General features: G+C 42.4%; 2 protein-coding genes across 2 annotated transcripts in view; both read right to left on the bottom strand.

The window, feature by feature from the left end:
* The window catches only part of GRIN3A (glutamate ionotropic receptor NMDA type subunit 3A), a 189,331-nt gene that overhangs the window by 5,194 nt on the left and 156,419 nt on the right, over nucleotides 1-27,718 (bottom strand). The window contains exons 7-8 of the mRNA XM_061164001.1: nucleotides 5,045-5,209; nucleotides 1,769-1,845 (exon numbers count right to left, since the gene is read on the bottom strand). Of these exons, the coding sequence (XP_061019984.1) occupies nucleotides 1,769-1,845; nucleotides 5,045-5,209 (242 nt within the window). The remainder of the gene's footprint in view (nucleotides 1-1,768; nucleotides 1,846-5,044; nucleotides 5,210-27,718) is intronic.
* On the bottom strand, nucleotides 19,644-20,156 carry PPP3R2 (protein phosphatase 3 regulatory subunit B, beta). The gene has a single exon (XM_061164000.1). The coding sequence runs from the start codon at nucleotides 20,154-20,156 to the stop codon at nucleotides 19,644-19,646; it is 513 nt and encodes a 170-aa protein (XP_061019983.1).

Genomic DNA, 27,718 nt, shown 5'->3' with positions numbered 1-27,718 from the left:
GTACAAAAAAGATCTTTATGACCTAGATAATCACAATAGTGTGCTCACTCACCTAGAGCCAGACATCCTGGAATGTGAAGTCAAGTGGGCCTTAAGAAGCATCACTATGAACAAAGCTAGTGGAGGTGATGGAATTCCAGTTAAGCTATTTCAAATCCTAAAAGATGATGCTGTGAAAGTACTGAACTCAATATGCCAGCAAATTTGGAAAACTCAGCAGTGGCCACAGGACTGGAAAAGGTTAGTTTTCATTCCAATCCCAAAGAAAGGCAATGCCAAAGAATGCTCAAGCTACCACACAATTGCGCTCATCTCACATGCTAGCAAAGTAATGCTCAAAATTCTCCAAGCCAGGCTTCAACAGTACATGAACCGTGAACTTCCAGATGTTCAAGCTGGATTTAGAAAAGGCAGAGGAACCAGAGATCAAATTGCCAACATCCACTGGATCATTGAAAAAGCAAGAGAGTTCCAGAAAAACATCTACTTCTGCTTTATTGGCTAGGCCAAAGCCTTTCACTGTGTGGATCACAACAAACTGTGGAAAATTCTGAAAGAGATGGGAATACCAGACCATCTGACCTGCCTCTTGAGATATCTGTATGCAGGTCAAGAAACAACAGTTAGAACTGGATATGGAACAACAAACTGGTTCCAAATCGGGAAAGGAGTAGGTCAAGGCTGTACACTGTCACCCTGCTTATTTAACTTATATGCAGAGTACATCATGAGAAATGCTGGGCTGGATGAAGCACAAGCTGGAATCAAGATTGCCAGCAGAAATATCAATAACCTCAGATATGCAGATGACACCACCCTTATGGCAGAAAGCTAAGAAGAATTAAAGAGCCTCTTGATGAAAGTGAAAGAGGAGAGTGAAAAGGTGGCTTAAAACTCAACATTCAGAAAACATGAATATATGGCATCTGGTCCCATCACTTCATGAAAAATAGATGGGGAAACAATGGAAAGAGTGACAGACTATTTTTTTTGGCTCCAAAATTGCTGCCAATGGTGACTGCAGCCATGAAATTAAAAGATGTTTGCTCCTTGGAAGAAAAGTTATAACCAACCTAGACAGCATATTAAAAAGTAGAGACATTACTTTGCCAACAAAGGTCCATCTAGTCAAAGCTATGGCTTTTTCAGTAGTCATGTATGGATGTGAGAGTTGGACTATAAAGAAAACTGAACGCTGAAGAATTGGTGCTTTTGAACTGTAGTGTTGGAGAAGAAGCTTGAGAGTCCCTTGGACAGCAAGGAGATGCAACCAGTCAATCCTAAAGGAAATCAGTCCCAAATATTCATTGGAAGGACTGATTTTGAAGCTGAAACTCCAATCTTTGGTCATTTCATGGGAAGAACTGACTCATTGGAAAAGACCCTGATGCTGAGAAAGGTTGAAGGCAGGAGAAGGGGACGACAGAGTATGAGGTGGTTGGATGGCATCACCGACTTAATGGACATGAGTCTGAGTAAACTCTGGGAGTTGGTGATGGACAGGGAGGCCTGGCGTGCTGCAGTCCATGGGGTTGCACAGAGTTGGACAGGACTGAGTGCCTGAACTGAACTGATTTCTATTTGAAACAACATATTTTTTACTTGAAACAACAATTTTTTAGAAACAACATATAAATTGTTTCTCAACAACTTAGTCCTGATTTGATTTGAATTATTGTGCATAATTTCCCTCTTGAGCATGGGGTCTTAGTTGCATGTTTAAGCTTTTCACAAGCATACAGGACACCTGGAACTGGCCTCTTCTTACCTCTTTTCCACACGTTTAGTCTTGAAACGCTGTTGCTTTTCCTCTACAAATGATGTGTTCAGTGCTCTGTGTAATCTCTGATGGAAAGAACAGATTCACACATAGAGATGGTTAGAAACACAGAACCAGGGCAGAAAGCACCCCCTGAGATTTAATCTCTTTGCTACAAACTTTGGCCTCTTTAAACAAATTACCAGTAATGGCAGAAAAAAAAGATCAATATTCAGTACCAAATCTCAAGAGAAAACAAATTCTAAGATAGTATTCTACCTGGAAGAAAATAATTTGATGGGAAACTTAGAAATACTCTGAGTTGTAAAAAGGTCTGTGATATAAAAAAGAGTTGGGACTTCCCTGGTGTTTCAGTGCCTATGACTCCTCGTTTCCAATGCAGGGGATCTGAGTTCGATTCCTGGTCAGGGAACTAGATCCCACATGCTGCAACTAAGAGATCACACACTGCCACTTAAGATTCAGCGCAGCCAAATAAATAAATAAGAGTTATCATAACTGGGCTTCCCTGGTGACTCAGACGGTAAAGAATCTGCCTGCAATGAGGGAGACCTAGGTTCAATCCCTGGGTCTGTAGAAGGGAATGGCTACCCACTCCTGTATTCTTGCCTGGAGAGTCCCAAGGACAGAGGAGCCTGGTGGGATTGCAAAGAGTTGGACATGACTAAGTGACTAACACACTATCATAACTAACATGTGGCACAGGATTAGTACAATTGCTAAAGGTGAGTCAAAACAAAGAAGGTAAGAACTCCTTAGAATTAAACTAATCACGCTGATTTATAATGGAGAGGATCAATTGTCTGCAGAGTCTTCCTTAGGAGACCAAACACATCCTAGGATGAAAGTAGGAAGAACAGGGCTCACATGTAACCAATCCAATGACAGTGACCTCTATAGAAAAAAAGCACTGTGTTAAAGAAGAGAGCAGCATAACAGATGCAGGGGGCAGAGGTGGCAGAACTGGCAGCCTCACTGCTGAGAAGCAGTGATGGTGTGCTGGGAGGCAGTGGGGAGCCTGTCCGGGAGGTCAGGTTAGCTCCTCCGGCCTTGCCCCTCCCTGCACTCAGGGGGAAACTGCTGTCTTTGCTAGAGCCCCTTCATCAGTACTTGCCGGGTAGCTCAGCTGGTAAAGAATCCGCCTGCAATACAGGAGACCCTGGTTTGATTCCTGGGTCAGGAAGATCCCCTGGAGAAGGGATAGGCTGCCCACTCTAGTATTCTTGGGCTTCCCTGGTGGCTCAGCTGGTAAGAAATTCACCTGCAATTCGGAGACCTGGGTTCGATCCCTGGGTTGGGAAGATCCCCTAGAGAAGGCAAAGGCTACCCATTCCAGTATTCTGGCCTGTAGAATTCCATGGACTGTATAGTCTATGGGGTCACAAAGAGTTGGACACGACTGAGTGACTTTCGCTTTCACTTCATCAGTAAGAAGCCTTCTGAGTATATTTCAGCTCTCAATGCCTGTTTCCATCAGGCGAGATGTACAAAGGAGTGAGCTTGAATGACTGTCTGCCTGACAGTTTTAGTTCTCCCTGTCGGTGAGTGCATAGATGTCTGGACAACACGAAGGAACTTTGATCTAGAGCTTGGCCATGACATCAGTGGACTTCTAAGCTCTGGACCATTGAAATGCAGCAACAGCAGGGACCCAAGAGCTCATCTGAAGGGAAACAGGGACTTCAAGATCACTTAATGGGTTTCAATTTTTTTTTTGATGGTTATGAAATTGCTTTTATTTTTTTTTATTTTTATTTTTAATTAATTAATTAATTTATTTTTTTAAAAATTTTTTTATTAGTTGGAGGCTAATTACTTCACAACATTTCAGTGGGTTTTGTCATACATTGACATGAATCAGCCATGGATTTACACGTCTTCCCCATCCCAATCCCCGCTCCCACCTCCCTCTCCACCCGATTCCTCTCGAAACATCCCACCCTCACCTTCTCCCAGAGAGTTCAAAAGTCTGTTCTGTATTTCTGTGTCTCTTTTACTGTTTTGCATATAGGGTTATTGTTACCATCTTTCTAAATTTCATATATATGTGTTAGTATGCTGTAATGCTCTTTATCTTTCTGGCTTACTTCACTCTGTATAAGGGGCTCCAGCTTCATCCATCTCATTAGGACTGGTTCAAATGAATTCTTTTTAATGGCTGAGTAATATTCCATGGTGTATATGTACCACAGCTTCCTTATCCATTCATCTGCTGATGGGCATCTAGGTTGCTTCCATGTCCTGGCTATTATAAACAGTGCTGCGATGAACATTGGGGTGCACGTGTCTCTTTCAGATCTGGTTTCCTCAGTGTGTATGCCCAGAAGTGGGATTGCTGGGTCATATGGCAGTTCTATTTCCAGTTTTTTAAGAAATCTCCACACTGTTTTCCATAGCGGCTGTACTAGTTTGCATTCCCACCAACAGTGTAAGAGGGTTCCCTTTTCTCCACACCCTCTCCAGCATTTATTGCTTGTAGACTTTTGGATAGCAGCCATCCTGACTGGCGTGTAATGGTACCTCATTGTGGTTTTGATTTGCATTTCTCTAATAATGAGTGATGTTGAGCATCTTTTCATGTGTTTGTTAGCCATCTGTATGTCTTCTTTGGAGAAATGTCTGTTTAGTTCTTTGGGTTTCAATTTTGGCAAGAAAGACTCTAAAGGAAACAAATCTTTCACATCATCTCTTCAGACTGTCACTAAGTGAAATCACGTTAAAAACAGTGCCATTGCAATCTCAAAACCACGTGCATCTAAACACTTCCTATGTTTCCCTGTGATAAGCTAAGAGAAATAATGGATATTGTTCCGAAGGCAATTACAGTCTATTTAGCCTACTCTATTAGAGCCTACTGGACACAATTTGAAAACGGATTTAAAAATCAGTTTTATTTTAAAAAGTCAATATTTCCAAAATGCTGGAAATTATACTTCTTGCAACTAACTACTTACAACAAAACATTTAAACAACAACAACAAGGCTATTGCTTCCACTCTGAGCAACAATAGTGGGTTATGTGGAAGGAAAGGGCATTATGGAACAGCTTAATTTAAGGGGCAAGCAAATTAAGGGCAATGCCCCTTAATTTAAGGGGCATTAATGGGATAGAGGGAATTCCGTCTTGTATATTAAGAGTGTCCACACCACCTGGTTCTCTTAATAATGTGTCATTTGTCACTCTGACTTGAGGCCCTGGATTCTCCCATTATTGGGAATTCTGACGCTTAAGAATATTGAAGGGAGATGCCTGGGGGCACTCACCTGACTGGTGTGGAGCCAGTATTGCAGCCTAGATTTGTTCTTGATGCGTGGCAGCAGCAGCCTGTATACTATGTGCTCACCAATGGTGGTCAAGATGGACAGACCAAATCCAATGCACAGCAGCATGAAGAGTCCAGAGAAGTGTTTGATGCCCATCTGCAAAGTCTGGGGGCAGAACAGAAAGGAAAGGTCATGAATGGGAGGCTCCACCTGGGCCCATGCTTGTTCACTCTTAGCTGCACATCCTTTTTTGCTGGACCCAAGGAAAGCTGGAGACGGTTCCGCGGATGTCACTATACTACACTGTGAAGGGGATCCAGCCAGGACTGAGGGCTGCTGCAGGGCACAATTCCTGGGGGTGTTACTCACATACACTGCTATTGTTTGAATGGTTCCTGGAGTCGTGAAGAGGCTCTGGGTCTAGACCATGCTATAGTGTCAAAAGAGACACTGAGAGATAGACGTAGAGACTGAAAATTGAAACCATCTAGTATATTAAAACATCGAAAAGTTATCAAGGAAAGAATCTCTCCCAGGGACAGAGAGTGAGTTAGATTTAAAGGGAAAAGATGATGAGCGCAATAAAAATTTTCATTTAGATCTGACAGGGAACATGGATAGGATATCATCTAGTTCAATGTCCTCATTTTAAAGATGAGGAACTTGGGACCAGAAAAGTGAAGGAAGTTGAGCCAGGTCACAAAATTAGACAGCCACAGAGGAGAAAAAGAAGGGACCTACTTGTTGATTGCTTACTATTTTTTTTGTGCATAGATAGGTATTATAACTACAGTTTACAGTTGAGGAAACTGAAGTCCTTGCAGCTTTTAAGTGACAAAGCTGGCCTATAAGTCAATGTTTGTTTAGCTCCAAAGTTCAGGTTCTTTCTACTCTACAACAAGAGAGAAATAGCAACTATAAAAACAATAAAAAAATTTTTTTAAAAATCACTTTAACACCTGTGACAAGCTAAAGGATTTACAGGTAGTCTCTACAAAATACGTATTCAGTCACTGACATCGATGACCAATCAATCCAGAAGAAAGACATTTGATTCATTGAGTGCCTACTATGTGGGCACAGGTAGTCGCCCAAGTACCAGGGGTGGAGATAGGAGGGTTATGTCCCTGCCTTCAATCAGCTCAAGTCTAGGGAGAAAACAAACATTTATATCCCATGATACACTGATTCATGCTTCCCAGGTTTTGCAGAGAAGCTGGCTCATGAGATAAGACTTAAAGTGAGATAGGTAGAATGTGGAGGCTGGGTGGGAAAGTAGCACTCTAAGCTGAGGGCAGCAGAAACAAAGAATGTGACAAAGACACGAACTTCCAGCACACTGATCTGCGGGCTGGTGAAACAGATGGCTGCGCTCAGGGGTGGGGTGCAGAGGCCCTGCATCCTGAGGGAGGAACAGACCAGCCCTAGGCAAGGCTAGATTAAGCACCTTACCCAAGATCATACAAGCCAATGCTAAGGACCCCAAGTGTCATCCCTTTGCTGGAGGCTTTTGGTCATTATCATCATTGATAATTATTTAGCATTTAACATGTGGAAGGTGCAGTTCTGAGCACTTTATCAATGTAGCAACTTGCTTACTTTTCCCAACCACCTATGAGGGAGGTACTATCTCCATTTTACAGGTGAGGAATCTTAGGAACAAGAGTTAAATGACTCATCCAAAGTCACATAGCTGGTAAAGGTCAGGGGGGTTCACACCCAGGCAGGCAGGCTGACTCCAGAGCCTACACTCTTAACCACATCATTTCACTGACATGAGTGATCCACCCATCCTTTTGAAGGAGTTTTCCTTTCTTTCATTCTCCTCTCCTCTGCCCCCAGTCCTGGAGAAGCAGGCAGTCAGGATGGCTCAGGCATGGCTAGACCTCCCGATATGCCAGGAAGTCTATGTGGGGGACCAGGCTCAGAGGCAGCACTTGGAGATTTCAAGCTTTGGGGGAGGCTGGGCCATGGAATCTCTTCTCCTCCATGAGACTACTTTTGGCAATGGCTCTGGACCAAACATGTGTGTTAGGATCCCTGGAGAAGGAAAGACTAGGGGTGAGCAGGGGCAGAGACCATGCCCCAGGCCCATGAGACTGGGGCATCTGAGAGTGAAAGAAGCCCAGCCTTCAGGAACAAGGATGCTGGTGTAGGAAAGGTGAGCAATTTATCAGGCCCTGAGGGGTGCTCAGTTACTAGGGCTTTTCCGGGGACATCTCTGTACATGTGATGACCAACCTGACCTCCAGAATGTATATACAAATATGTCTGAAAATAGCCCTCGGCCTGGACCTGTAGTAATGTGTAGAGGATACAGCTATTACAGAAGGAAACAATGAGTTACTACTGCTGTGGATGAAGAACACGCTGGGCAAATTCATTTGGGACTTTAACAGCATCGAACACTCAGCAAAAGACTAAACAGACTGGCGCTGCTTCTTATAAAGTGCTGCCAAGATAAAGAAGAAAAACGTGACATACAGTGAATCATCCTGCTTTTAAACCCTGGTGTTCCCCTCTGTTATCTTGTGCATAACAATAATTAGTCTCATTTTCCTCTTATTATCCCAATAACAAACAGGCTATATTCAGTTTATTTGACACACTTCTTTCTTTAAATTTCCATTGTTTACACCCACATACTAATAGACTAATAGAAGCAGTTGCTGTTTTTTTGTTTTTTTTTTAAATTAGACATCTGTGTGCCAGACACCATACATGCATATTAGGATCTGATAATAGTATTGTAAGTTAAGTATCATTATCCCCATTTCACATTCAAGGAAACTGAGGTCCATTAACTACTATACCCAATGTCATACAAGTTAAAAAATAGGAGGCCAGGCTATAGATCCAGGATTGTCTGATGCTAAAGCCTGAGCTACCTTGAAGCAAATACCCTTCAGAGGCATCTCTTGCGGTCTGAACTCGTACTGTCTATTCCCTGTTACAACTTGCAAAAAATTTTATTCAAAACTCACCCTCTGGATTGCAAATCCCCTATAATCTGCCTTTGGGCACCAGTGAAAAACGCTTATACTGTGTCTGAGTCTGACTGATAAGATGTACTGCTGCAGTTGTAATTCAGCTGTTCTTCTCCTAGGACCACACTGCTTCAATGTGCTATGCATTAAATATATGCATTTGTCCCACATTATCAAGTGAAATCTTTTTGTCTGATAGAGTGGAACTTGCTCAACTTGACATTTATCATCGGTCAGAGGAAGAAGAAGAGTAGCAATGAATATTCAATGTCAAATCTTTAAAATAAATTTAAGTGATGCAGACAAAATAATGATTACTGTTGCAAGTGACATGGATAGAAGCATCATATTCAGGAATGCAATCACAGCCTGGTCTCACGTTGTTGAGAGCTGTATAAGTGAAAGCAATGAAATGTGAGTGGAATTTTTTTTTTCTTTATCCCATTGCTTCATCTGCAGCTTCATTTGATAGCTCACAGCCACACACTTCTGGAGTCTCAAGAGCCAAGGAGAGAAGACTGTCTCAGGATTTAGCCATGGGCAAATATCAGGCATTTATGGCTTCGCTCAGTCCTTCACAGGCTCATTCTAGCCCATCCAGTCTCTCTGAGTTACCTCTTTAATCAATAAGTAACCACTCAAAAAATTGCCTTGCTTGCTTATTTTATTTTGCTAAATGTTATTTATACTCATTATATTTTTTTAACATTTTATTTTATTGTTCATTTACATGAACATATTCATTGCATTGTGGAGGGCAAGCATACTCTGTATTATGCACGCATGAATACTCACTGATTAAGCATTAAAGAACTGGTGCTTTAAATGGTTCATATTAAGTAGAAATCATTGGTGGATTGTCATATATAGCAATCCATGCATTGTACATTAGATATTAAACACTAAAAAATTTCTAAGTATGTTTTAATGAAATTTAGGGAAACTAGTTGGGCTTTTCGGATAAAGTGGGAATGTTTTATTTATTTATCTTGTCTCATACAAGATAATGGAAAAGACTCTCACCATCTGGAAATCTACCAGCCAACATATTTCTAGGTACAGACTAGATTCAGATAAAGGGTGATGCCTATACTATCGAAGATTCTGAGTGGTCTTTGTTTAGATCATTAGTGCTTCCGGTGACATAAAGAGGCCAAGACCACCAATTCTGTTGCTGCTAAGCCCTCTTCTGCCTCTTGCTCGGTTGCGGGTCCTTGAAACATCTGACAGATGGTTAGATGACTGACTACGTTCTGAAAACTCCAGCAAGAAATGCAGCTAAACTATTTGAGTCATCATTTGCCTCAGATGTTACCGGTTAAATACTATAACCTAAGCCTCCCTAGCCCCCAGTCCACGTCTTCCAGCATACAGCAGCTACCCAATTTCTCTGGTCCTTTAAAGAGTCGGTACTCATTGTTTTCAATTCCTCTCCTCCCATTCTCTTCTGGACCCACTCCAATCAAGTTTTCAATCGCTGGCTTAGGATCCTGTCAAAACCAACAAAGGCCATCACATCCAAGAGTCAGTTTTCAACTTACTGATGTATCAGCTTGGAAACTTATTTCATCCTCTTTGATATATTTTCTTCACTGTTTTGGGGAATCCTCTCTCCTTGTTCTATATCAGTCTTGTCTGCTGGTTCCTCCCCATCCTTCTGATATTAAACATTAGCATAGTTTCAGTTCTTTAGTTACATTCACTTTCTTATCCAGACCATGTCTTTAAATACCATCTATTTACCAGTGACTTCCAAATTTATATCATTCCCAACTCCTGACTCAGCCTGTCTACTTGGATATCTAATAGAATCTCAAAATGACACATCAAAATAAACTCCTAATTTTCCTTCTGAAACCTGCTCTTCACACAGTCTTTCCCATCTTAATAAATCTCCATCCTTGCAATTTCTCAGGCCAAATAGCTTAGATTCCTCCCTTTCTCTAGCATCCTGTACTTAGCATGTCTGCAAATATGGTGGATGCTGTCTGCAAAGTATGTCCAGAATCTGATGACTTCTTACCACCTCCACCAACCACCCTGGTCCAAGTCACCATCGTCTCTCACCTAGACTAGAGAAATAGCCTCCGAATTGTTCCCTGACCCCTTCAGTCTGTCTTCAGCAAGGCAGCCAGGATAACTCAAAATATGTTACTCCCGGGCTCAGTGCCCAGTGATGATGTTTGGCCTCAACCAGAGTAACTATCAGAGCCCTTACAAAGGCCCACAGGACCTTACATGACTGAGTCCCAAACCTCTAGCTTCATATTCTTCTTCTCACACTTGTTCACTCTGCTCAGCAGCTTGGGCTTCCTCACTTCCCTTAAATCCATCCAGCTGTTCCTGCTTGAGGCTCTTCATTTTCTATTTTCTCTGCCTTGTAAATTCTTCCACCAGGAATCGGCAACACTCCTTCACTTACTCTCTGCGGGTCTCTACTCAAACATTACTTATCAGTGAAATCTACTTTAACTACTGTGGTTAAAAAGGCAAATCTTTCTATGGCTGAAAAACATTCCATTGTATGTACATACCACATTTAGCTTATCCATTCACCCGCTTATAATCAGTAGATCAGAGTTGACCAGGGTCTGGGGCTAGAGGAAACTGGGGAGTTATGCTCCGTAGTTACAGAGTTTCTCTTTGGGATGATGAAAGAAATTTTGGAAACATGTAGTGGTGATGATTGCACAACACCATAAATTTAATTAATACCATTGAACTGTACACTTAAAAATGGTTAAAATGGAAAAAAAAATTGGTTAAAATGGCAAATTGTTTTTACTATGATTTAAACAATTAAAAAGTTAAAAAAAAGGCAAATCCTACCCTCCCCCTCTTCTCCTGTGAAAGTCGTTCATTTGTGTCTGATGCTTTGTGGCCCCATGGACTGAATGCCGCTGTTGCTGCTAAGTCGCTTCAGTGGTGTCTGACTCTGTGCGACCCCATAGACGGCAGCTCACCAGGCTCTCTGTCCCTGGGATTCTCCAGGCAAGAACACTGGAGTGGGCTGCCATTTCCTTCTCCAATGCATTAAAGTGAAAAGTGAAAGTGAAGTCGCTCAGTAGTGTCCGACTCCCAGCGACCCCATGGACTGCAGGCTACCAGGCTCCTCCGTCCATGGGATTTTCCAGACAAGAGTACTGGAGTGGGTTGCCATTGCCTTCTCTGGAATTCTCCAGGGCAGAATACTGGGGTGGGTAGACTATACCTCTCCAGCAGATCTTCCCAACCCAGGAATCGAACTGGGGTCTCCTGCATTACAGGTGGATTCTTTACCGGATGAGCTATCAGGGAAGCCTCTTCTCCTGGACTCAATCTCTTCCCCTTACCTTGTTTTATTTTTCCCCTGACATAACACATATTTACTATCTATTTCCCTCCTCAAGGAGAATGTAAGCTCCAAGAAACCAGGCATTTTGCTCATTTGTCCAGTGCATATCCTGATTGCCTAGAACACTGCCTAACACTTATTAGGTTCTCAAAAAGAATTTTTTGGAATGAGTGGATGAAAGCATATGAAAACTAGAACTTTGTATAATATAAATTGATATATATATTTCCACCCCCAAAACTCTTATATATCTCAAGGGATTTTTAGAATAATTCTGTGATGGAGAAAGAGATTGATATTCTCAATTGATAGATGAGAAAGAGGCTCAGCAAACTTGGAACACTTGCCATCCTGACTTTCTAATGCCAGTGTTCATCAGTCTGGGGACCTAATGTGGGAATTGGGAGGAAAAGCATATTAACAATTAATAAAGTAAAAAACTGGAGATTTTTTACACAGTAAAATTTCAACTGGCTTCTGCTGGAAATGTGTTGGCTTTATTTGCTTAGGGTCCTTTCCTTGGGGAATGGCCCTCCCCTACTTCACATGGTTTTGGTGTGTCTACCAATCACAGACTCCCCACTCCTTGGTCACAGGAGGCCAAGCACAGGACCCAGGGCAAGCCAGTTTACATCTGAAGCAGAGGCACTCGGCTTGGAAAGTAGTTGAAGCCATCATTTCCAGGGTTTTCAGTATCCTTGCCTCACAGTCACAATCCCCTGCTTCCTGCCATCACATCACAGAATCCTGTGGTTCCCGAGGTATCAGTTACTCTCCTTCTTACTTCAAAACATTGAGCTTACCCACTCTTTTGATAATCCCCCTTTTCTTGCTTATATTATTCTGTTGCTTGTAATCAAAGAATCTGACTTTATAGACTGCTTAAATCATAAAGCTCCTCTAGCTCTGCGGTGTCAATATAACCTCTTTTGAGAGAGACTTTATTTCTCTTGCAGAACACTGAAATGAATGGGTGAGCCCATTCTAGGAAAATTTCTCTGACAGGGTACAGCTCTACCTTTCTTTGCATGTCTCTAGAGGCTCGGTATACAGTAAGTGCTAATAAATGTTTATTAAAGGAAGTACATACTGAAAAATAACTTAGTTACAGTTACTCCCAAGGATTCCAGTACCTATTAAGTACTTTCCCCCAGAACACTAGGGCTAAAAGAACCAGGAGAAATCATTTTCTTTTTCAGTGATCTGGTGTGTTAAACTTTGTATATACAAATTTACTCCCTCAGTCTGTAAAGTCAAATCCTGGTTTGAAAATATTTTTTTTTCTTTAATTAGAGAGCTGAAATAGGGAAAGAACAACAGTTTTAGTGAGAGGTAAAGCTCCACTACTTTGGCTACCTCATGCAAAGAGCTGACTCATTGGAAAAGACCCTGATGCTGGGAAAGATTGGGAGCAAAAGAAGGGGGCGACAGAGGTTGAAATGGTTGGATGGCATCCCTGACTCAATGGACATGAGTTTGAGCAATCTCCAGAAGATGGTGAGGGACAGGGAAGCCTGGCGTGCTGCAGTCCATGGGGTTGCAAAGAGCTGGACACGACTTAACGACTGAATAACAACAACAAAGGAAAAAAAAGGCAGGTTGTGGAGCCTATGAAATATGGCTAACTCCTAGATACTTGGAAGCAGGATGGGGAGGAAGCAAATGCTGTTTCTAATTTTGAAGACCTGATTTCCTTTTAGTTTTTTTTTTTTTTTTTTGCCACCCAAATATTTTGCCCAGAAGAGCAGTAGCTCAATAAAATTTGGCAGACTAATTGTGTCTCTACATATAGCCCTTTATCCGGGCAGAAGGAGGGGGACAGAAGACAGAGGCCTGCATCTGCATGAGGTGAGGGCTCCAGTGGCACCAAGGAAAGCCACCAGAGGAGAGAGTTTCCCTGGGTGAAGACAATGGGGCAAGACCCTGCGATGTAATAATTGGGGATTTCTAAAAAACTTGTAACAACAATCACAAAAAGGTAGAAAGAAGGTATTCACTCATAGAACCTGCAACTTTCTCATCAGTGAAGACAGACTGAAAGATCATTTAACACGAAACAAAACAGGAGATGATTTGCAAAATCCAGGGAGACACTGCATGAGTGAAGTTATTAGCAGTGCTCATACATATGGATGAGAAAATAATATAGACGGACAGTGAAATCAGGGTCTGCAGGAACTTCTCATCCCTCGTCCTGGGGCATGTGGCACCTCTTATCTCCTCTGACCTGGAATCTGCTTAATGACTCCTCAACTTGGCACTGCCCAGGTTGCTGAGGACACGTCCCCTTGCTGTCCCTGGTACCCCCACGGCTCTGGCCCCTTTTAGGTTTGGGCAACCGTCTTTTACCCTTGGACCTGGTGCCCAGTGTGCTAAATTAGCCCCACTGTGCAGTCTTTTGAAAAGTCTTAATGTATTAATAAAACAACTCAGAAAAATATTTCCAGAAATTGGATTTGAGGCAATCAACATTATCATTTTCCTATATAAACAATTATCTTCAGTTCTTCATTGTCTCTTCTAAACTATGACTATATGCAAATATATATTCTAGAGCTCTAAACTGTTATATGTTAATAATTATGCTTTTTAAAAAGCTTAATCTGAAAATGTATTGATTTATAGTTATTTATTAACTTTAATGGCTTTATATTAGCAACTATTATTTTATCATAATTCACTTTATTCCCAAACTGTCAAATATTTAATATTGCTTAGTATGTATACATATATATAACAAATATTGCTGCAATAAAAACATCTTTTGCATAGAGCACTTTAAAAATCATTTTTGATTCTTTCTTTGAGATATATATTGAAATGGATGGGATTACCAGGTTAGATGATGTAACTGTTCTGATGCCTTGTGTTGTGTGAAATGGTTCTGAAGAGTGTGAGAACCATTCCCAGTGATTCCCAAGATGCCCCGGTGCACAGGATAACATCCTTGCCAACTCTGTTTTACAACTGATCATTTTTTTTCTATTTTGGTTATTCTGATTTGTATGTATTCAATTTTTGAGGTTATTTTTTGAAGTTTGTTTTTCCTATCTCCCTGTGTATACATTATATATTTATATCATTTGCCCACTTACGCATTTCAGAAAAAGTGAGGATTTTTACTGAAGAAAACTAATTAGCCCTTTCCTAATACATTATATATGTTTCTTCATTTAAAATTTTCCTGTTAGCTTTGTTTTGTTAGATTTTATTATACAGATGTTTGAACTCTATATGACGCCATTTGTTTTGATTATTGGAAACTCTATTGTTCAGTTAGAAAAAATTGTTAGAAAATAGTCATTGGGATGTTTTATGACCAATTGCTTTATTTTTAAAAAATTATTTCTTTTTGGTTGTGCTAGGTCTCCGTTGCTGGGTGAGGGCTTTCTCTAGTTGCAGTGAGCGGGGGCTATTCTCCGTTGTGGTGCTCCAGATTCTCACTGAAGTGATTTCTTGTTACGGAGCATAGGCTCTAGGAGTGCGGGCTTCAGTAGTTGCAGCTCTCCGACTCTAGGGCACAGGCTCAGTAGTTGAGGTGCATTGGCTCAGTCACCCCACAGCATGTGGAACCTCCCTGGACCAGAAATCAAACCTGTGTTTCCTACATTGGCAGGTGGATTCTTAACCACTGAACCACCAGGCAAGTCCCCATTTGCTTTGTTTTTGAAAAATAATGAACACTTCATCCATCTTGTTTGTTCGTTCTTTTTTAACTAAGAGTGGACTTTCTCTTTACTGAGACAATTTCAGCTCCATGCTGCAGAAGTACCTTAGCCAGTAAAAGGCCACAGTCATCCTGGGGTGGGCTGCATTCCTTTTTGCTGATTTTGATTTCTACTTAAAATCCTATTAAAAAAAAATATTGGTAACATACACGTGCACACACATATACACAAAACATGAGAACAAACACCATGTAAAATAACAAAATTTACTTGTGGGTCAGCTTTAGTCTAGGAACTGTCAGGCTGTATCTTTAATCTACACAGCTTTTATTACTCTGGTGTCCTTTCAATGCTACGGGTTTTCACTATGAATCAGCTGATGCTTGAAAGCTGATACATGGTTTGTTGCTCTTCACACAATCACTAGCCAGTGGGACAGCTACAGCAGCCAATACAAAAGGAGAGGCATCCAGTTTTGATTCTAAGTCTAGCAACCTCTTTTTAAAACAATTTTTTGGCTGTGCTGTGGCATGCAGGATCTTAGTTCACCGACCAGGGCTAGAAACGCTCCCTGCACTGGAAGTGTGGAGTCTTAACCACTGGACTGCCAGGAAAGTCCCAACCTGACTCCTTTTTCACCATGCCACCTTGGCTTACAAACACCCAAGCCTCTCCCTTTTCAAAGCATGGGAAATAGAAAAACACAATAGCCAGATTCACGACACACTTTAAATCCTAACAGAGAAAATCAATAGCATAAGTGAAGAATGGGATTTGTAACAAAAAAAATTCCTGAAGATTTTTCCTTGAAGATTCCTTTACAGCAATATAGAGAATAAATCAACTATGTTTAGGCCATATTTTCCCCCCTACATTTCAAAAAAAATTGTCTAGTTGATTTGGGGATTGCAACATATGGTAGAGAGCAGACACAATCCATTAATATAGGATTCACAACAACATATTGTTACTGATGTCTGCAGCATCAAAGCATATTGGTTGCTGTTACTAGTTTAATCTAAATGCTGTCACTTATTTCTCAAGATGAGATGAAGGTGGAAGATGATCTAAGATTGCCTTGCCTAATATTTTTAATTTTTTGCATTGCATAGAACCAAGGAGGTAGGAGCTTCTTTCTCCTTGACAATTATCTTTTTGTAAAAATTGAAGCTTGGTTTGATTACCTTAGTAAGGCTATTAGGAATAATTTGAGGCAGGCAAATATAGAAACCATAAAAATAGGAGAGAGTGCAGGGAGCTCACCATTTGTGGTCAGAGAGCATGGTTCAAGTCCTTGCTTTGCCACTTACCAGCTGGATACCTTGGGGTAGCTTCTAGATCGCTCTATAGCATCATCTGTAAAACTGAGATAAAGGCACCCACCCCACAGTGTTGTTACAATGATTAAATGGTATAACAAATGTAACAGGGCATAGAACAGCTTGTTCAATAAGCATCAACTATTATTATCACTCCAAGGAACTGTACAGAATGAGATTTGTTGGCAACTTGGCAATTAACAGAGAAGAATCAAAGCATTCTAATATGGAAGTAAATGTGATCTTTCTTCCCAAATATTCATACAATCAGATCTTTCCAGTTGCTGAGGCTAAAACAGGCGCACAGTTTAAGTTCACTGCCACAAAGCCTTGGGTAACTATTGGGTTGTCCAAAAAGTTCCTTTGGGTTTTTCCTAAGACATTAGTGGGAAAAACCCAAACAAACATTTTGGCCAACCCAATACATTAGGTAGACTGATTGAGCAATTAGCTTGTGAATTCCAGCCACTCCAGAAGCTGAAGTTTTTTTCCTCTTCTGGTTAAATTTGAACATGTAATCCAGCATGTTTCAAACCCTAGGTCCTAATTTTAAACCGAACTTCAGTGTGCACATTGCAGAACATCCAAATAATGTCTCTTTTAGAAGTCCTCTTGGCTGGCATTACACAGGCTCACTTTTCTCATGAAAGGTTTCTTCCACAAAGTAAAATAGGTTGGGCTAGAATGAGTCCCTCTCTCTCTCTTAAATTCTCAGTCAAGAAGTCTGTTGCTGGGGACTTCCCTCGTGGTCCAGTGGTTAAGAATCTGCCTTGCAGTGTAAGGGACACAGGTTTGATCCCTGGTCAGGGAACTAAGATCCCACATACCACGGAGCATCTAAGCTGTTGTGCCCCAACTAAGACCTGATGCAGGCAACTAAATAAATAAAAATTAAAGAAGAAGAAGATGACGCAGCCTGTAGGGTAGAGAGGACCTTGACATTGTTTCCTTTCTGGATTAGGAATACACAAATGTCCTGCTAATCTGAGAGTAGGTGTGGCTAAGTACCAAGTAAGGGTTCAAAAGGAACCCAGAGGCCTCCTTTTCCCTTATATTCTGATTGAGTAAAAGAGGACGAAAGGACATGGAGAGTGAACGTGCCATGCACTAGCAGTTAACATGTTTTATCTTTTGGAATTCTCAGAATAACCTGGGGATGGAACCTCATTTTAACCAGGAGAAATGACAGACAGAGGTTAAGTAAGTGCTTGGGCGCACACAGCTAACAAGTGACTGTGATAAAAACCCAGTTGTAACTGAATCCAAACTCAGGTGTGTCTGAGTCTTTGCACTATGTCACCCTGAAATGGGGGTAAGACTCATATAACTACAGGATTGGGAACATTTACTGATTATTAATACATTCATTTATTTTTAGGACTGCAGAGGAAATTAAGGGGCAGGCACATCTATTCTTTGTGGCTCATAAATAATTTATAAAATAAAAAGAATGGCATAGTGCCTTGGTTGGATGCTCTGACAGTAATGAAATTTGGGGGTTTAATTGTCCTACTTTTGGGGGGAGCAAGACTAGCTACAAGCCTTTTCAAAATATAAGGATAATAAATCTAGAAGAAGATCTTCCTTGTCCTGGAAAAAAAAAATCACCTGGGGTTTTTACCGTGGCTAAGAACATGTAGGGAGAGTATGTCTCATTGTCCTGCGAACTGATAGTATTAAGTGGGACACAGAGAGCTGGTAAAATCTAGGGTACAAGGAAGAGTGTACTTACTGGTACACTGGTTCTCCAAAATAAGCAGAATAAAAACAACTACAACTTTCTGCTCTTCCATGAGTTCTTAGCACTCCCACCATGGCTGATCTGAAGCTATTGACATGACATCACTGAACATGGAACTGGGGAGGGAAGTGCACACTTTCGCTCTCACCCAGTAAGAACAGCTCCAGCACACCCCTTGGCTGCAGGTTTATTAGGGTGTGGGGGACTCTGGGCTGACTGTTACATTAGAGTCAAGGCTTCCCCCAGTGAGAGAGCTCTCAACTTCCCTGCCAGGTCCAGGTCAAACTTAAAAAAAAAAAAAAGTTTTGTTAGTGTGGACAGCATCCACTCCTGCTGCAGAGGTATATGTGTTCATCTCTGCATCTTTTGAATGCCAGGAGCAATACTACTTCCACACCCTGGGGAGAGTCCACTGCAGCTGGAATCATCAATACTTCTGCCTGTGGGAAGAAGGACTCTGAGTGTGGCCCATTCTTTCCCACTGGGTATTAGAGGTGAGAGAGCTTCCCAGAAAGGGTTTCCCTGGTGGCTCAGCAGATAAAGAATCTGCCTGCAATGCAAGAGACCCAGGAGATGTGGGTTCTTCCCTGAGGAAGATCCCCTGGAGGAGGACATGGCAACCCACTCCAGTATTCTTGCCTGGAGAATCCCATGGATGAAGGAGCCTGGTGGGCTACAGTCTACAGAGTGTCAAAGAGACGGACATGACTGAAGCAACTGAGCAGGCATGCATGAGTGAGCTTCCTCTGTCCTGTTTGTGTGGAAGCTCCATTAACTGAACTTAATACTGGGGTGGACAGTCAAGACTGAAAAGCCACCTCCACTGACACTGATAAACTGGGGATTTTGTCTTAGCTTTCCTTACAAGGCCTCTGAGTTTCTGCCTGAACAGAAATTGTAAAGAGCTGGAGCAATGAGACAGGTGGAACCCAGCTGAATTCCTAGCCCATAGGACTTGCTCCAGGATTTCTGGATGTACTGTGGGGAGTGGTCTGTGGCTTTCAAAAGGGAAAGATGGGCTTTTGTTGCCCAGAGAGAGGTGATTAAAAGATGCTCAGCCAAGAGAAATAGATTCATCCCTATTGCTACAATAAGTAATTAATTATCTGTTAAAAGATGCTTGAACACTGCAAGTAAATGAAAACAGTTCACCTTTTGGGAATTTTTTTCCCCATATAGAAAACCATGAGAAGTAAAGGAAAAGATGTATATTTTCTTATTTTTGGACTTTAAAAGTTCTCTTCACTCTTTGGAGTTTGGTTTCTGAATCAAAACAAAGAAAAAAAATACATTCATAAAAGCTGTTTCCTTTTCTTTTCCCTCCATGCTCCTTCATCATGTTCTCCCCAACTCAGGGCATTATCCTGAATCACTGAGAGCAGAAGAGTTAGTAACACTGAGGTAGGTGGTCAAGAGACTGAAAGATCTTGCTTCAGTAAGAGAGACACTTTCCAGTAGGTCAGAGATGGCAGTTACGGGCCTCTTGGGCAGATCTTTAAAGAGAGAGAGAAGAAAGAAAAAGTTGTTGTTGAGTGGCGACCTTCTAAAACTCACACAACTGTCACCAAGTGCTTGTGGACCTCCAGGCTTCTGACCACAGCACTGAATTCCTGGAAGGAGATTTTCCCGTCCCCATCCTTGTCCAGGAGGATGATGGTTTTGTCCACCAGCTGCTGTAACTGCCAGTCTTTCAGGCTGTCCCCGACCATCATCTTCAGCACCTGGAAGAGCTCCCCGTTGGAAATGTAGCCGTCTTTGTCCAGGTCGTAGATGCTGAAAGCAAACCTCAGCTTCTGCTGCTCATCTCCCCGGACGCTGAACTGGGAGGTCCCCAGGATGAATTCCCGGAAGTCCACCTGTCCATCGCCGTCGGTGTCGAAGACGTCGATCACCCGCTGCACCAGCGGGTTCTCCCGCAGCTCCGGCATGGACGTGAACTCTTTGACGCTCAGAGCGCCGGAACTGTCCAAGTCCAGCTTCTTAAACCGCTTGCCCAACCTTTTAATTTCGTCTTCGTCAAAGTGCGAGCATATCTCCGCCGGGTAACTGGCCTCGTTTCCCATTCTGGATCGTCTGTTGCTCCTAAGGTCGAGGGCGGGAGCAGGGGCGGTGGGCGCCCACGGGGCTAAAGAGAGACCGTTGTGCCCGCAGGTGGAGGGCCAGCTGGGGCAGGCTCGCGGGGACATCTCCTCCCCCGACCCCCGCCCGCCCTCACCCCCTCCCCCTCCCTCCGCTTCGGGCAACCAGACGAGAAAATAGGAGGTGCTGGGAGCCAGGTGGATGAGTGGGTGAGGGGGGGAGCAGGGGAGAAGGGGTGGGAGGGGGAAGCTTGCAGGGGTAAGACAGGAAGATAAGTAGGAGAGAGGGGAGCTGGGGGAGAAGTCCCCTTTCTGAATCCTTCTCTCTGCACCTTAACCCTTATCTCTCCTGCTATTTTCAAAATCTTCTCACGTCCTCACTTTTCCTTCTTCTCTTGGAAAGTGAACTCCAAGGGTGTGGGGCTGCCTCTGTATTAATCACTTCAGTATCCCCAGCACAGAGCCTGAAATGCAGTACGTGTTTAACATATGTTGAATGACTGCGTGAACTGCAAGCAGGGGCTCCTAATGCTTATTTGCAGACCTCCTCTAAGGACTAAACGAGATAATACATCAAAGTGTTGGTGTCATATATACACCAACAGTTGATCCTTGAACAACATGGGTTTCAACCGTGTGGGTCCACTTATATGCAGATATTTTTTGATAGTAAATACTACAGTACTGCAGGGTTGGCATTGGTTGAATCCTCTGATGCAGAACCATGGATACTAAGAAAGGATACCCAGGGCTGACTATAAAGTTGAGGATTTTTCCATTGAGCAGATGGTTGGCACCCCTAAACCCCCTGGCACTGTTCTAGGGTCAAGTGTTTTTTTTTTAATTCTCTGGGAGGGAAAGCCAGGATTGACATCCTTCTGATGCAGTGGCCACTGACCTTTTTTAGAACATTGGGTTCAGGGTCTTTGTAAGAGACTGTCCAGATATCGCACAAAATTTCTCATGTGGATCATCTACAGGCAGTAACATATTCCTGAGGAATATACACAATGCTGAATTCAGGGCACTTTTGGGGAAGATACAGGTCCCAAGACCTTGGGTCCCAAGAACCTCTGTCAGCTTATTATTTCAAATACATCATCTCAAACCCATTCCTTATTTTTGTTGGGCTAGTGCCTGATGACTGTCCTGCAGATCACTTTGGGGAATGGCCGTAATGTGCCCTGAGAAGCTTTTGCTGTGTTTTGAGATTATAAATGGCCGTTAGGCTGTCTCACTCTCTCCCACCTTGCTTTGGCTGGGTTTGTTCCTATTGATGATGAATCTGACCGCCATTCCCCAGATTCCTTCTTCCTTTAGGAATACATCAGTTCCTCCAAGAGCATACAAAGTATTAACACATTTGGTTCAAGAATATTCATTTTAAAGGGGCTTGGGGGACTCCTAGGACCCTAAATCAAACTGGAAGAGGCAAACACTCCCTCATTTTAAAAAAGTTGGCACCTTTTCTGTGCTTTATTTATTTATTTTTGCCCATTTCTTTCTGTTTTTTTTTTTTTTTTAATTTTTATTAGTTGGAGGCAAAAACCACTACAATATTGTAAAGTAATTAGCCTTTTCTGTGCTTTAGTTCAGCCAAAATATCAGCCTGAAGGTAGTCATGCTGAAACCGGCACAACAAAGCCATTGAATACCTTACTATTAGGCCTACGCAGTTTAAAAGAAAAGGAGAGACTTCTCTGGTGGTCCAGTGGCTAAGACTCCACGCTCCCAAAGCAGGGGGCCAAGGTTGGATCCCAACCTGGCTTGCTGCAGTCAATGAATGCAAACAATCAGACATGACTTAGTGACTGAACAACAATAACAACTCTGCCCACGAGCGTTCATCTAGCTCTCAGTCTGGGTCCTCCCTGCAGTGCCCAGGCCTGGCTGAAGAGGCAGGTCTCAGCTGGCGGTGCGCACAGGGCCAGGGCCCCAGACCCTGCCCAGCTGTCCTCACTGAGGGAGCTAGATCCTACCTGCTGCAACTAAAGATCCTGCATGATGCAAGGAAGACTGAAGATCCTGCCTGCCACAACTAAGACCCAGTGCAGCCAGATAAATAAAATAATAGTAATAAAAAAGAAAAGTAAAGGTTTAGAGGCTAAAATGTTTGATGACTGAATTATTATCTGGACTGAATTAACTAGATCTGAAAGAAGCATGGTTGAGTGGAAAGAATTTAGAGCAGTGTGTTAGGGGCGGGGCAGGCAGGCGCACAGCCGGGTGTTAGCCAGAGACCATTAGCGCCTCATTGGTGGTGGTGAGAGATCCAGCCTGGCCAACAGTCAGCTGGACCAAGGTCCTTGTGTCTGTGAGTGTGGTGAGAGGCGGATTGCGGCCTTCTCCCAAGGGCACTCCAGGCCTTCTGGTCTCAGGCCGCCAGGTGAGTTGGGGGCCCGGGGACAGGCTGAGCGCTGTCCTGCAGAGCTCTCGCTATGGCCGCCCACTGGGTGGGTCCAGGCCTTGAAGTGGTGGGGAACCTCTGCCCCATCCTCTGCGACCTAATGGCGGCAAGCAGTCATCCTGGGTCACAGTGCTTGGGACGTGTCCTCGTTTGGGGAGACTGAGGAGCCTGAGGTCTGGCTGGGTCCTGAGCGCCTGGCTCCCTCAGTGATGACAGCTGGGCAGGGTGTGGGGCCCTGGCCCTGAGAGCACCACCAGCTGAGACCTGCCTCATCAGCGGGGCCTCAGCACTGCAGGGAGGACCCGGACTGCGTGGATCGAATGCTCCTGGGCAGGGCTCTTCTTGTTAAGTCACCAAATTGTGCTCCGCTCTTTGTGACCCCATGGACTGCAGCACTCCAGGCTGGGCAGGGTACTGGCCTGAAAATGGACTTAGCCAGGGCTGGACCCTGAAGGATGAAAGTCAAGCCTTGGGACCTTGAACAAGTAAAATGAGGGGCAACAGTGTTGCTTTGCCTGCAGCATTTAAGTGTTCAAAGCCACAAGCAGGCAAGCAGACAGAATTAAATGCCTCCCCTTCCCTATCTAGTCAGAACAGAGAGTAACATGTGCTTTGGTAGAAGTTTACAGGAACAGCTTGACCTGAAGAACAAAGGATCTGACCCCAAGAAGTTTGCAACAACTAATCACGTCCCTCCTTCACTTTTCCTATGAGAGGGCTTTGCTGAAAACTTTCCGGGAGTTTCGGAGTTTTTAAGGCATGAGTCACCCGTCTTCTTGCTTGGCCTTGCAGTTAACCTTTCTCTGCTCCAAACTCTGACCTTTTGGTATTGTTTGGCCTCACTCTGCATGAGGCACACAGATTTGTGTTTGGTAAAATAGGACAATTGAATCTTAACTGTCCACCTAATAGCTGTAAGTAGCTTGGATGAGTTGCTTAATGTCAGTTTTCCCGATCGTAAAATGAGGCTAATAATGTATTTCATACAGTTGTATAAGTATTAAAGCTGTTACTAGCCAGTAAGATAAACAATCATTATCATTATTATTACTAATTTTGTTATTGTTTACCCTTCTGGTGGAGATGAAGGCTTAAAGAAAGAATACTTGGAAGGCTGAGCACTTAAGTGTATGTATGTCCATTTGATGAACACTCCTTGTATACCGTGTACACTATGCCACTTGCTACTCTCAGTACTTTGCCAGCATTAACTTCAGCTCCTCCCAGGTAGTGTTCTTTGGTGGCTGATGGCAGACTTTTCCATTGCAGGCAAGCAGTGATGAACCTCACTCGTACTCCTATGGAGTCCTCACGACTTTGTCCTGAGTAATGTTCTGAAGGTCATTCTTTAGGAAGGAGTCATTAGTGTGGAAACTCTTAAGTAAGTATCTTCCTCGATGTGGTGTGTTATTAGGAGGTAGCGAGGTGCAGTGGTGAGAGTATAGGAATTAAGTAGACCAGGTTCCAGTCCCTGCTCTGCCCCATTAGCTGTGAGCTATTAGAGGAGCTGTTACTGTCCTAGCCTCAGTGTCCTCATCTGTAAAGTGGTGATAATCATCATCTGCTTTATCTATTTCCTTGTGGCTCAGGTGGTAAAGAATCTGCTCGCAATGCTGGAGACCTGGGTTCAATCCCTGGGTTGGGAAGATCCCCTGGAGAAGGGAAAGGCTACTCACTTCAGTATTCTGGGCTGGAGAATTCCATGGACTGTGTAGTTCGTGGGGTCACAAAGAGTCGGACATGACTGAACAACTTTCACATTCACAGTCACTTATCTATTCTAAGAGTGAGAAGAGGGACTGCATATAGAAATGTTATGTAGAAGGGGAAATATTGTCCCAAGAGTTAACTAATTTAATGGTCAAACAGACAATACCAGGAAGATGGTACCACTTCCTTGAAATAATTCAGTGAGCAGTTGGAACTGCTTTACTGCCTTGTAGAGGAGGTAATGTAATGCTGGATCTGAAATTTTAGTCAATGTAAAGTTGTGTTTCCCATTGTTCTACATTTCATAAACTTTGTAGTTCAGCATTATTATGGGACTTAGTGTTATTGTTTCAATATTCTCCAGCCATTATTCTTAGTCATTTCCATGAAAAATGCTATTTGTCACTCTCTTTATCACTAAGAAGGGATGTGGATTGCTGGACATTCACTACAGTAAGCATGTTAAAAGGACTGACTGGTTGTTCTGGAAGAAATTAGGATCCTGACACCATTTCCATTTTCAATAAGCCATTTTCTTTTCCTCAAGAGATATCAAAAAAAGAAAAAAGGACTGTGAAGGGTTATGTGCAAATATAATTGACATTGGAAAATAGAAACAGAAGTAATGAGAATTGAGAATCAGGTAAAATTTCATCTTCCAAGTTAGCCAGGAGAACAGGTTTCTGAGTAATTCATGTAGTTACTCTGCAAACTTTACAGGTGGAAGCCCTCCTGTTTCTGTGATTTCACTTGTCAAAATCTTTAACATCTGTTTGTATTGAGGTGGCCACCATGTAGAATGTGGAACAATATAGCTCTAAGTTTAAAACCTTTCATGAAGGACTTCCATGGTGGTTAAGCGGTTGAGACTTTGTCTTCCAATGCAGGGAGTGTGGGTTCAATCCCTGGTTGGGGAACTAGATTCCTCATGACCAAAAAACAAAACAAAAACAGATTATAGACAACAAAAATAATGTTGTAACAAATTCAACAAAGACTTTAAAAATGGTCCCCATTAAAAAAATAGAAACCTTTTAAAAAATGTTAAAACCTTTCATGTGCATCAGAGTTCTCACCTGTGACTTAGAAATAATATAATGATGTCATAGTGTTATTATAGGTCTAAGTGGGATAACTTCTACTTTTTTTTAAAGCACCCAAAATAGCAGTCAGCACACATTAGGGACTCAAAAGGACCCTGAGCCCCTAATTTTGTACCCTGTCTCCTTGCTCTTCCCTTTCCTACTCCTTTGTTGGCTTTCTCAGAAGAATTTTGACTCTGGATTTATCAGTTTTATCATTCTTTGATGTGACAAACCTTGTTTGAAGTTTAAATCCATTTAACAAATGTTGCAGTAACATGGATGGACCTGGAGGGTGTGTTTTGCTAAGTGAAATAAGTCAGAGAAAGACAAATACTGTATGTTTCACGTATATGTGGAATCTAACAAATAAGATAAACGAATATTATAATACAGACACCAACTCACAGAGAACAAACTAGTGGTTCTGATTGAGGAAAATGGTAGGGGGAGGCACAAGAGAGGGGGAGGGAAATTAAGAGGTATGAAGTACTGGGTATAAAATTAGTAAGATATAAGGATGTACAACACAGGAAAAATATGACCAAGATTTTATAATATCTTTATACAGAGTATAAACTATAAACATAGTGAATCCCTATGTTGTAAATCTGAAACTAATATCATAAGTCAACTCTGTGCTTGCTTAGTCATTCAGTTGTGTCTGACTCTTTGCGACCCCGTGGACTGCAGCCCACCAGGCTACTCCATCCGTGGGGATTCTCCAGGAAAGAATACTGGAGTGGGTTGCCATGCCCTCCTCCAGGGGATCTTCCCAACCTGGGATCAAATTCAGGTCTCCCACACTGAAGGCAGATTCTTTACCATCTGAGCCACCAGGGAAGCCCAAGAATACTGGAGTGGGTAGCCTGTCCCTTCTCCAGGAGATCTTCCCAACCCAGGAATCGAACAGGGTCTCCTGCATTGCAGGCGGATTCTTTACCAGCTGAGTTACCAACTCTACTTCAAAAATAAAAAAATCCATTTAATACATATATGCTGAGCACCTACTATGTGCCAGGAGATGGAGTTTTCTGTGAACAAGAAACAATCCCCTGAGAAATCTACTCTTTAAGTAAGTGTTTTGGCTTTGAGGATATAGCACTATTTGCTCAGTCTTTTATGTTCATCATGCATAGTCAAAAGGATCAAGAATACTATGTTGATTTTCTTCTGTAATTCTGGGATGGTGTTTAAAATGAGCTTTGGAATATAAGACTTTTTAATCATAATTTTGCTATTTAACAACTGTGTGATCTTGGGTGGAGTTGTCTGAACCACTGTTTGCTCATCTGTAAAACAAGGATACAGTTGCTAACTTATAGCATCATTTTCAGGATTAAATGAGATAGAATGCATAAAGTATTAGACTCTGTGCTTAGCATATAGTAGATACAAATATGGTAGATATTATAATTATTGCCTACTGGATACTAACTTAGAAAATTCTAATTCTAATAGACTATTTGCATATATACACATGCAGATACATTCAACTACTCCTTTGTTTTCTACACAAATATTTATTGAGCTTCTCCAATATGCAAGGCATACAGTAGTGACCTAAGGCAAATGCTTTCCCACCTATCTCTGTCCTTACAGAGATTACTGTTTATAGGGAAGATGCGTATTAACCAAATTATCATGCCCATAAATGCACAGGTGAACCCGTGGTGAGCATCAGAGATGAGAGGTCACACAATAGGAACTTGATTTAGTCAGAAAGATGAACAAAACCCCTGTTGTAGAAGTGATGATTGAGCTGAAATCTCAGGGAGAAGTTAGCTGGATATTTGAGCAGGGATATGTGTTCCAGGAAGAAAGACCTCTGGGTGCAGACTGGGGCAGAGGAGCACATCAGGCAAGACAAACTTAAAGGCCACTGTGGCCAGAACAGGGAGGTCAAGGCAGAGCATGATATTAGATGAAGTGAACAGATGGTCTGACCATGCCCTAGACGTTGAAGAAAGGGCAACATTTATTCAATCATTCCTTTACAGGGCATCATTTATCCAGTTATCTTTTGACATATACAACATTGGGAGCATGTAGAGATGGTCCCTACTCAGAAAATTTACTGATTACTGAGTGAATTGAAGCATTAAAGACTGTGATTACTTACAGCACAAGATGGAAAAAGATATCATCTGAGAAGTAAGGGCAAAGAGCTGTAAGAATTCAAAGAACTGAGAAATTGTTGAGACCTCCCTAGAATTCTTGCTGGAAACAAATGAAGATACCCCCACCTGCCCCAAGAAGTACTGTTTGATTCTGATGAAAACAAGGGGGACAAAATCCACGATCACAGAAGTGGGAAAAGGAGCAGTCACAGATACCAGTGATTAGTT

This window comes from Dama dama, chromosome 16, assembly GCF_033118175.1.
Source record: "Dama dama isolate Ldn47 chromosome 16, ASM3311817v1, whole genome shotgun sequence".
Lineage (NCBI taxonomy): Eukaryota > Metazoa > Chordata > Mammalia > Artiodactyla > Cervidae > Dama > Dama dama.
The sequence above is the reverse complement of the archived record's forward strand: the minus strand, read 5'-3'. Positions and strand labels throughout refer to the sequence as shown.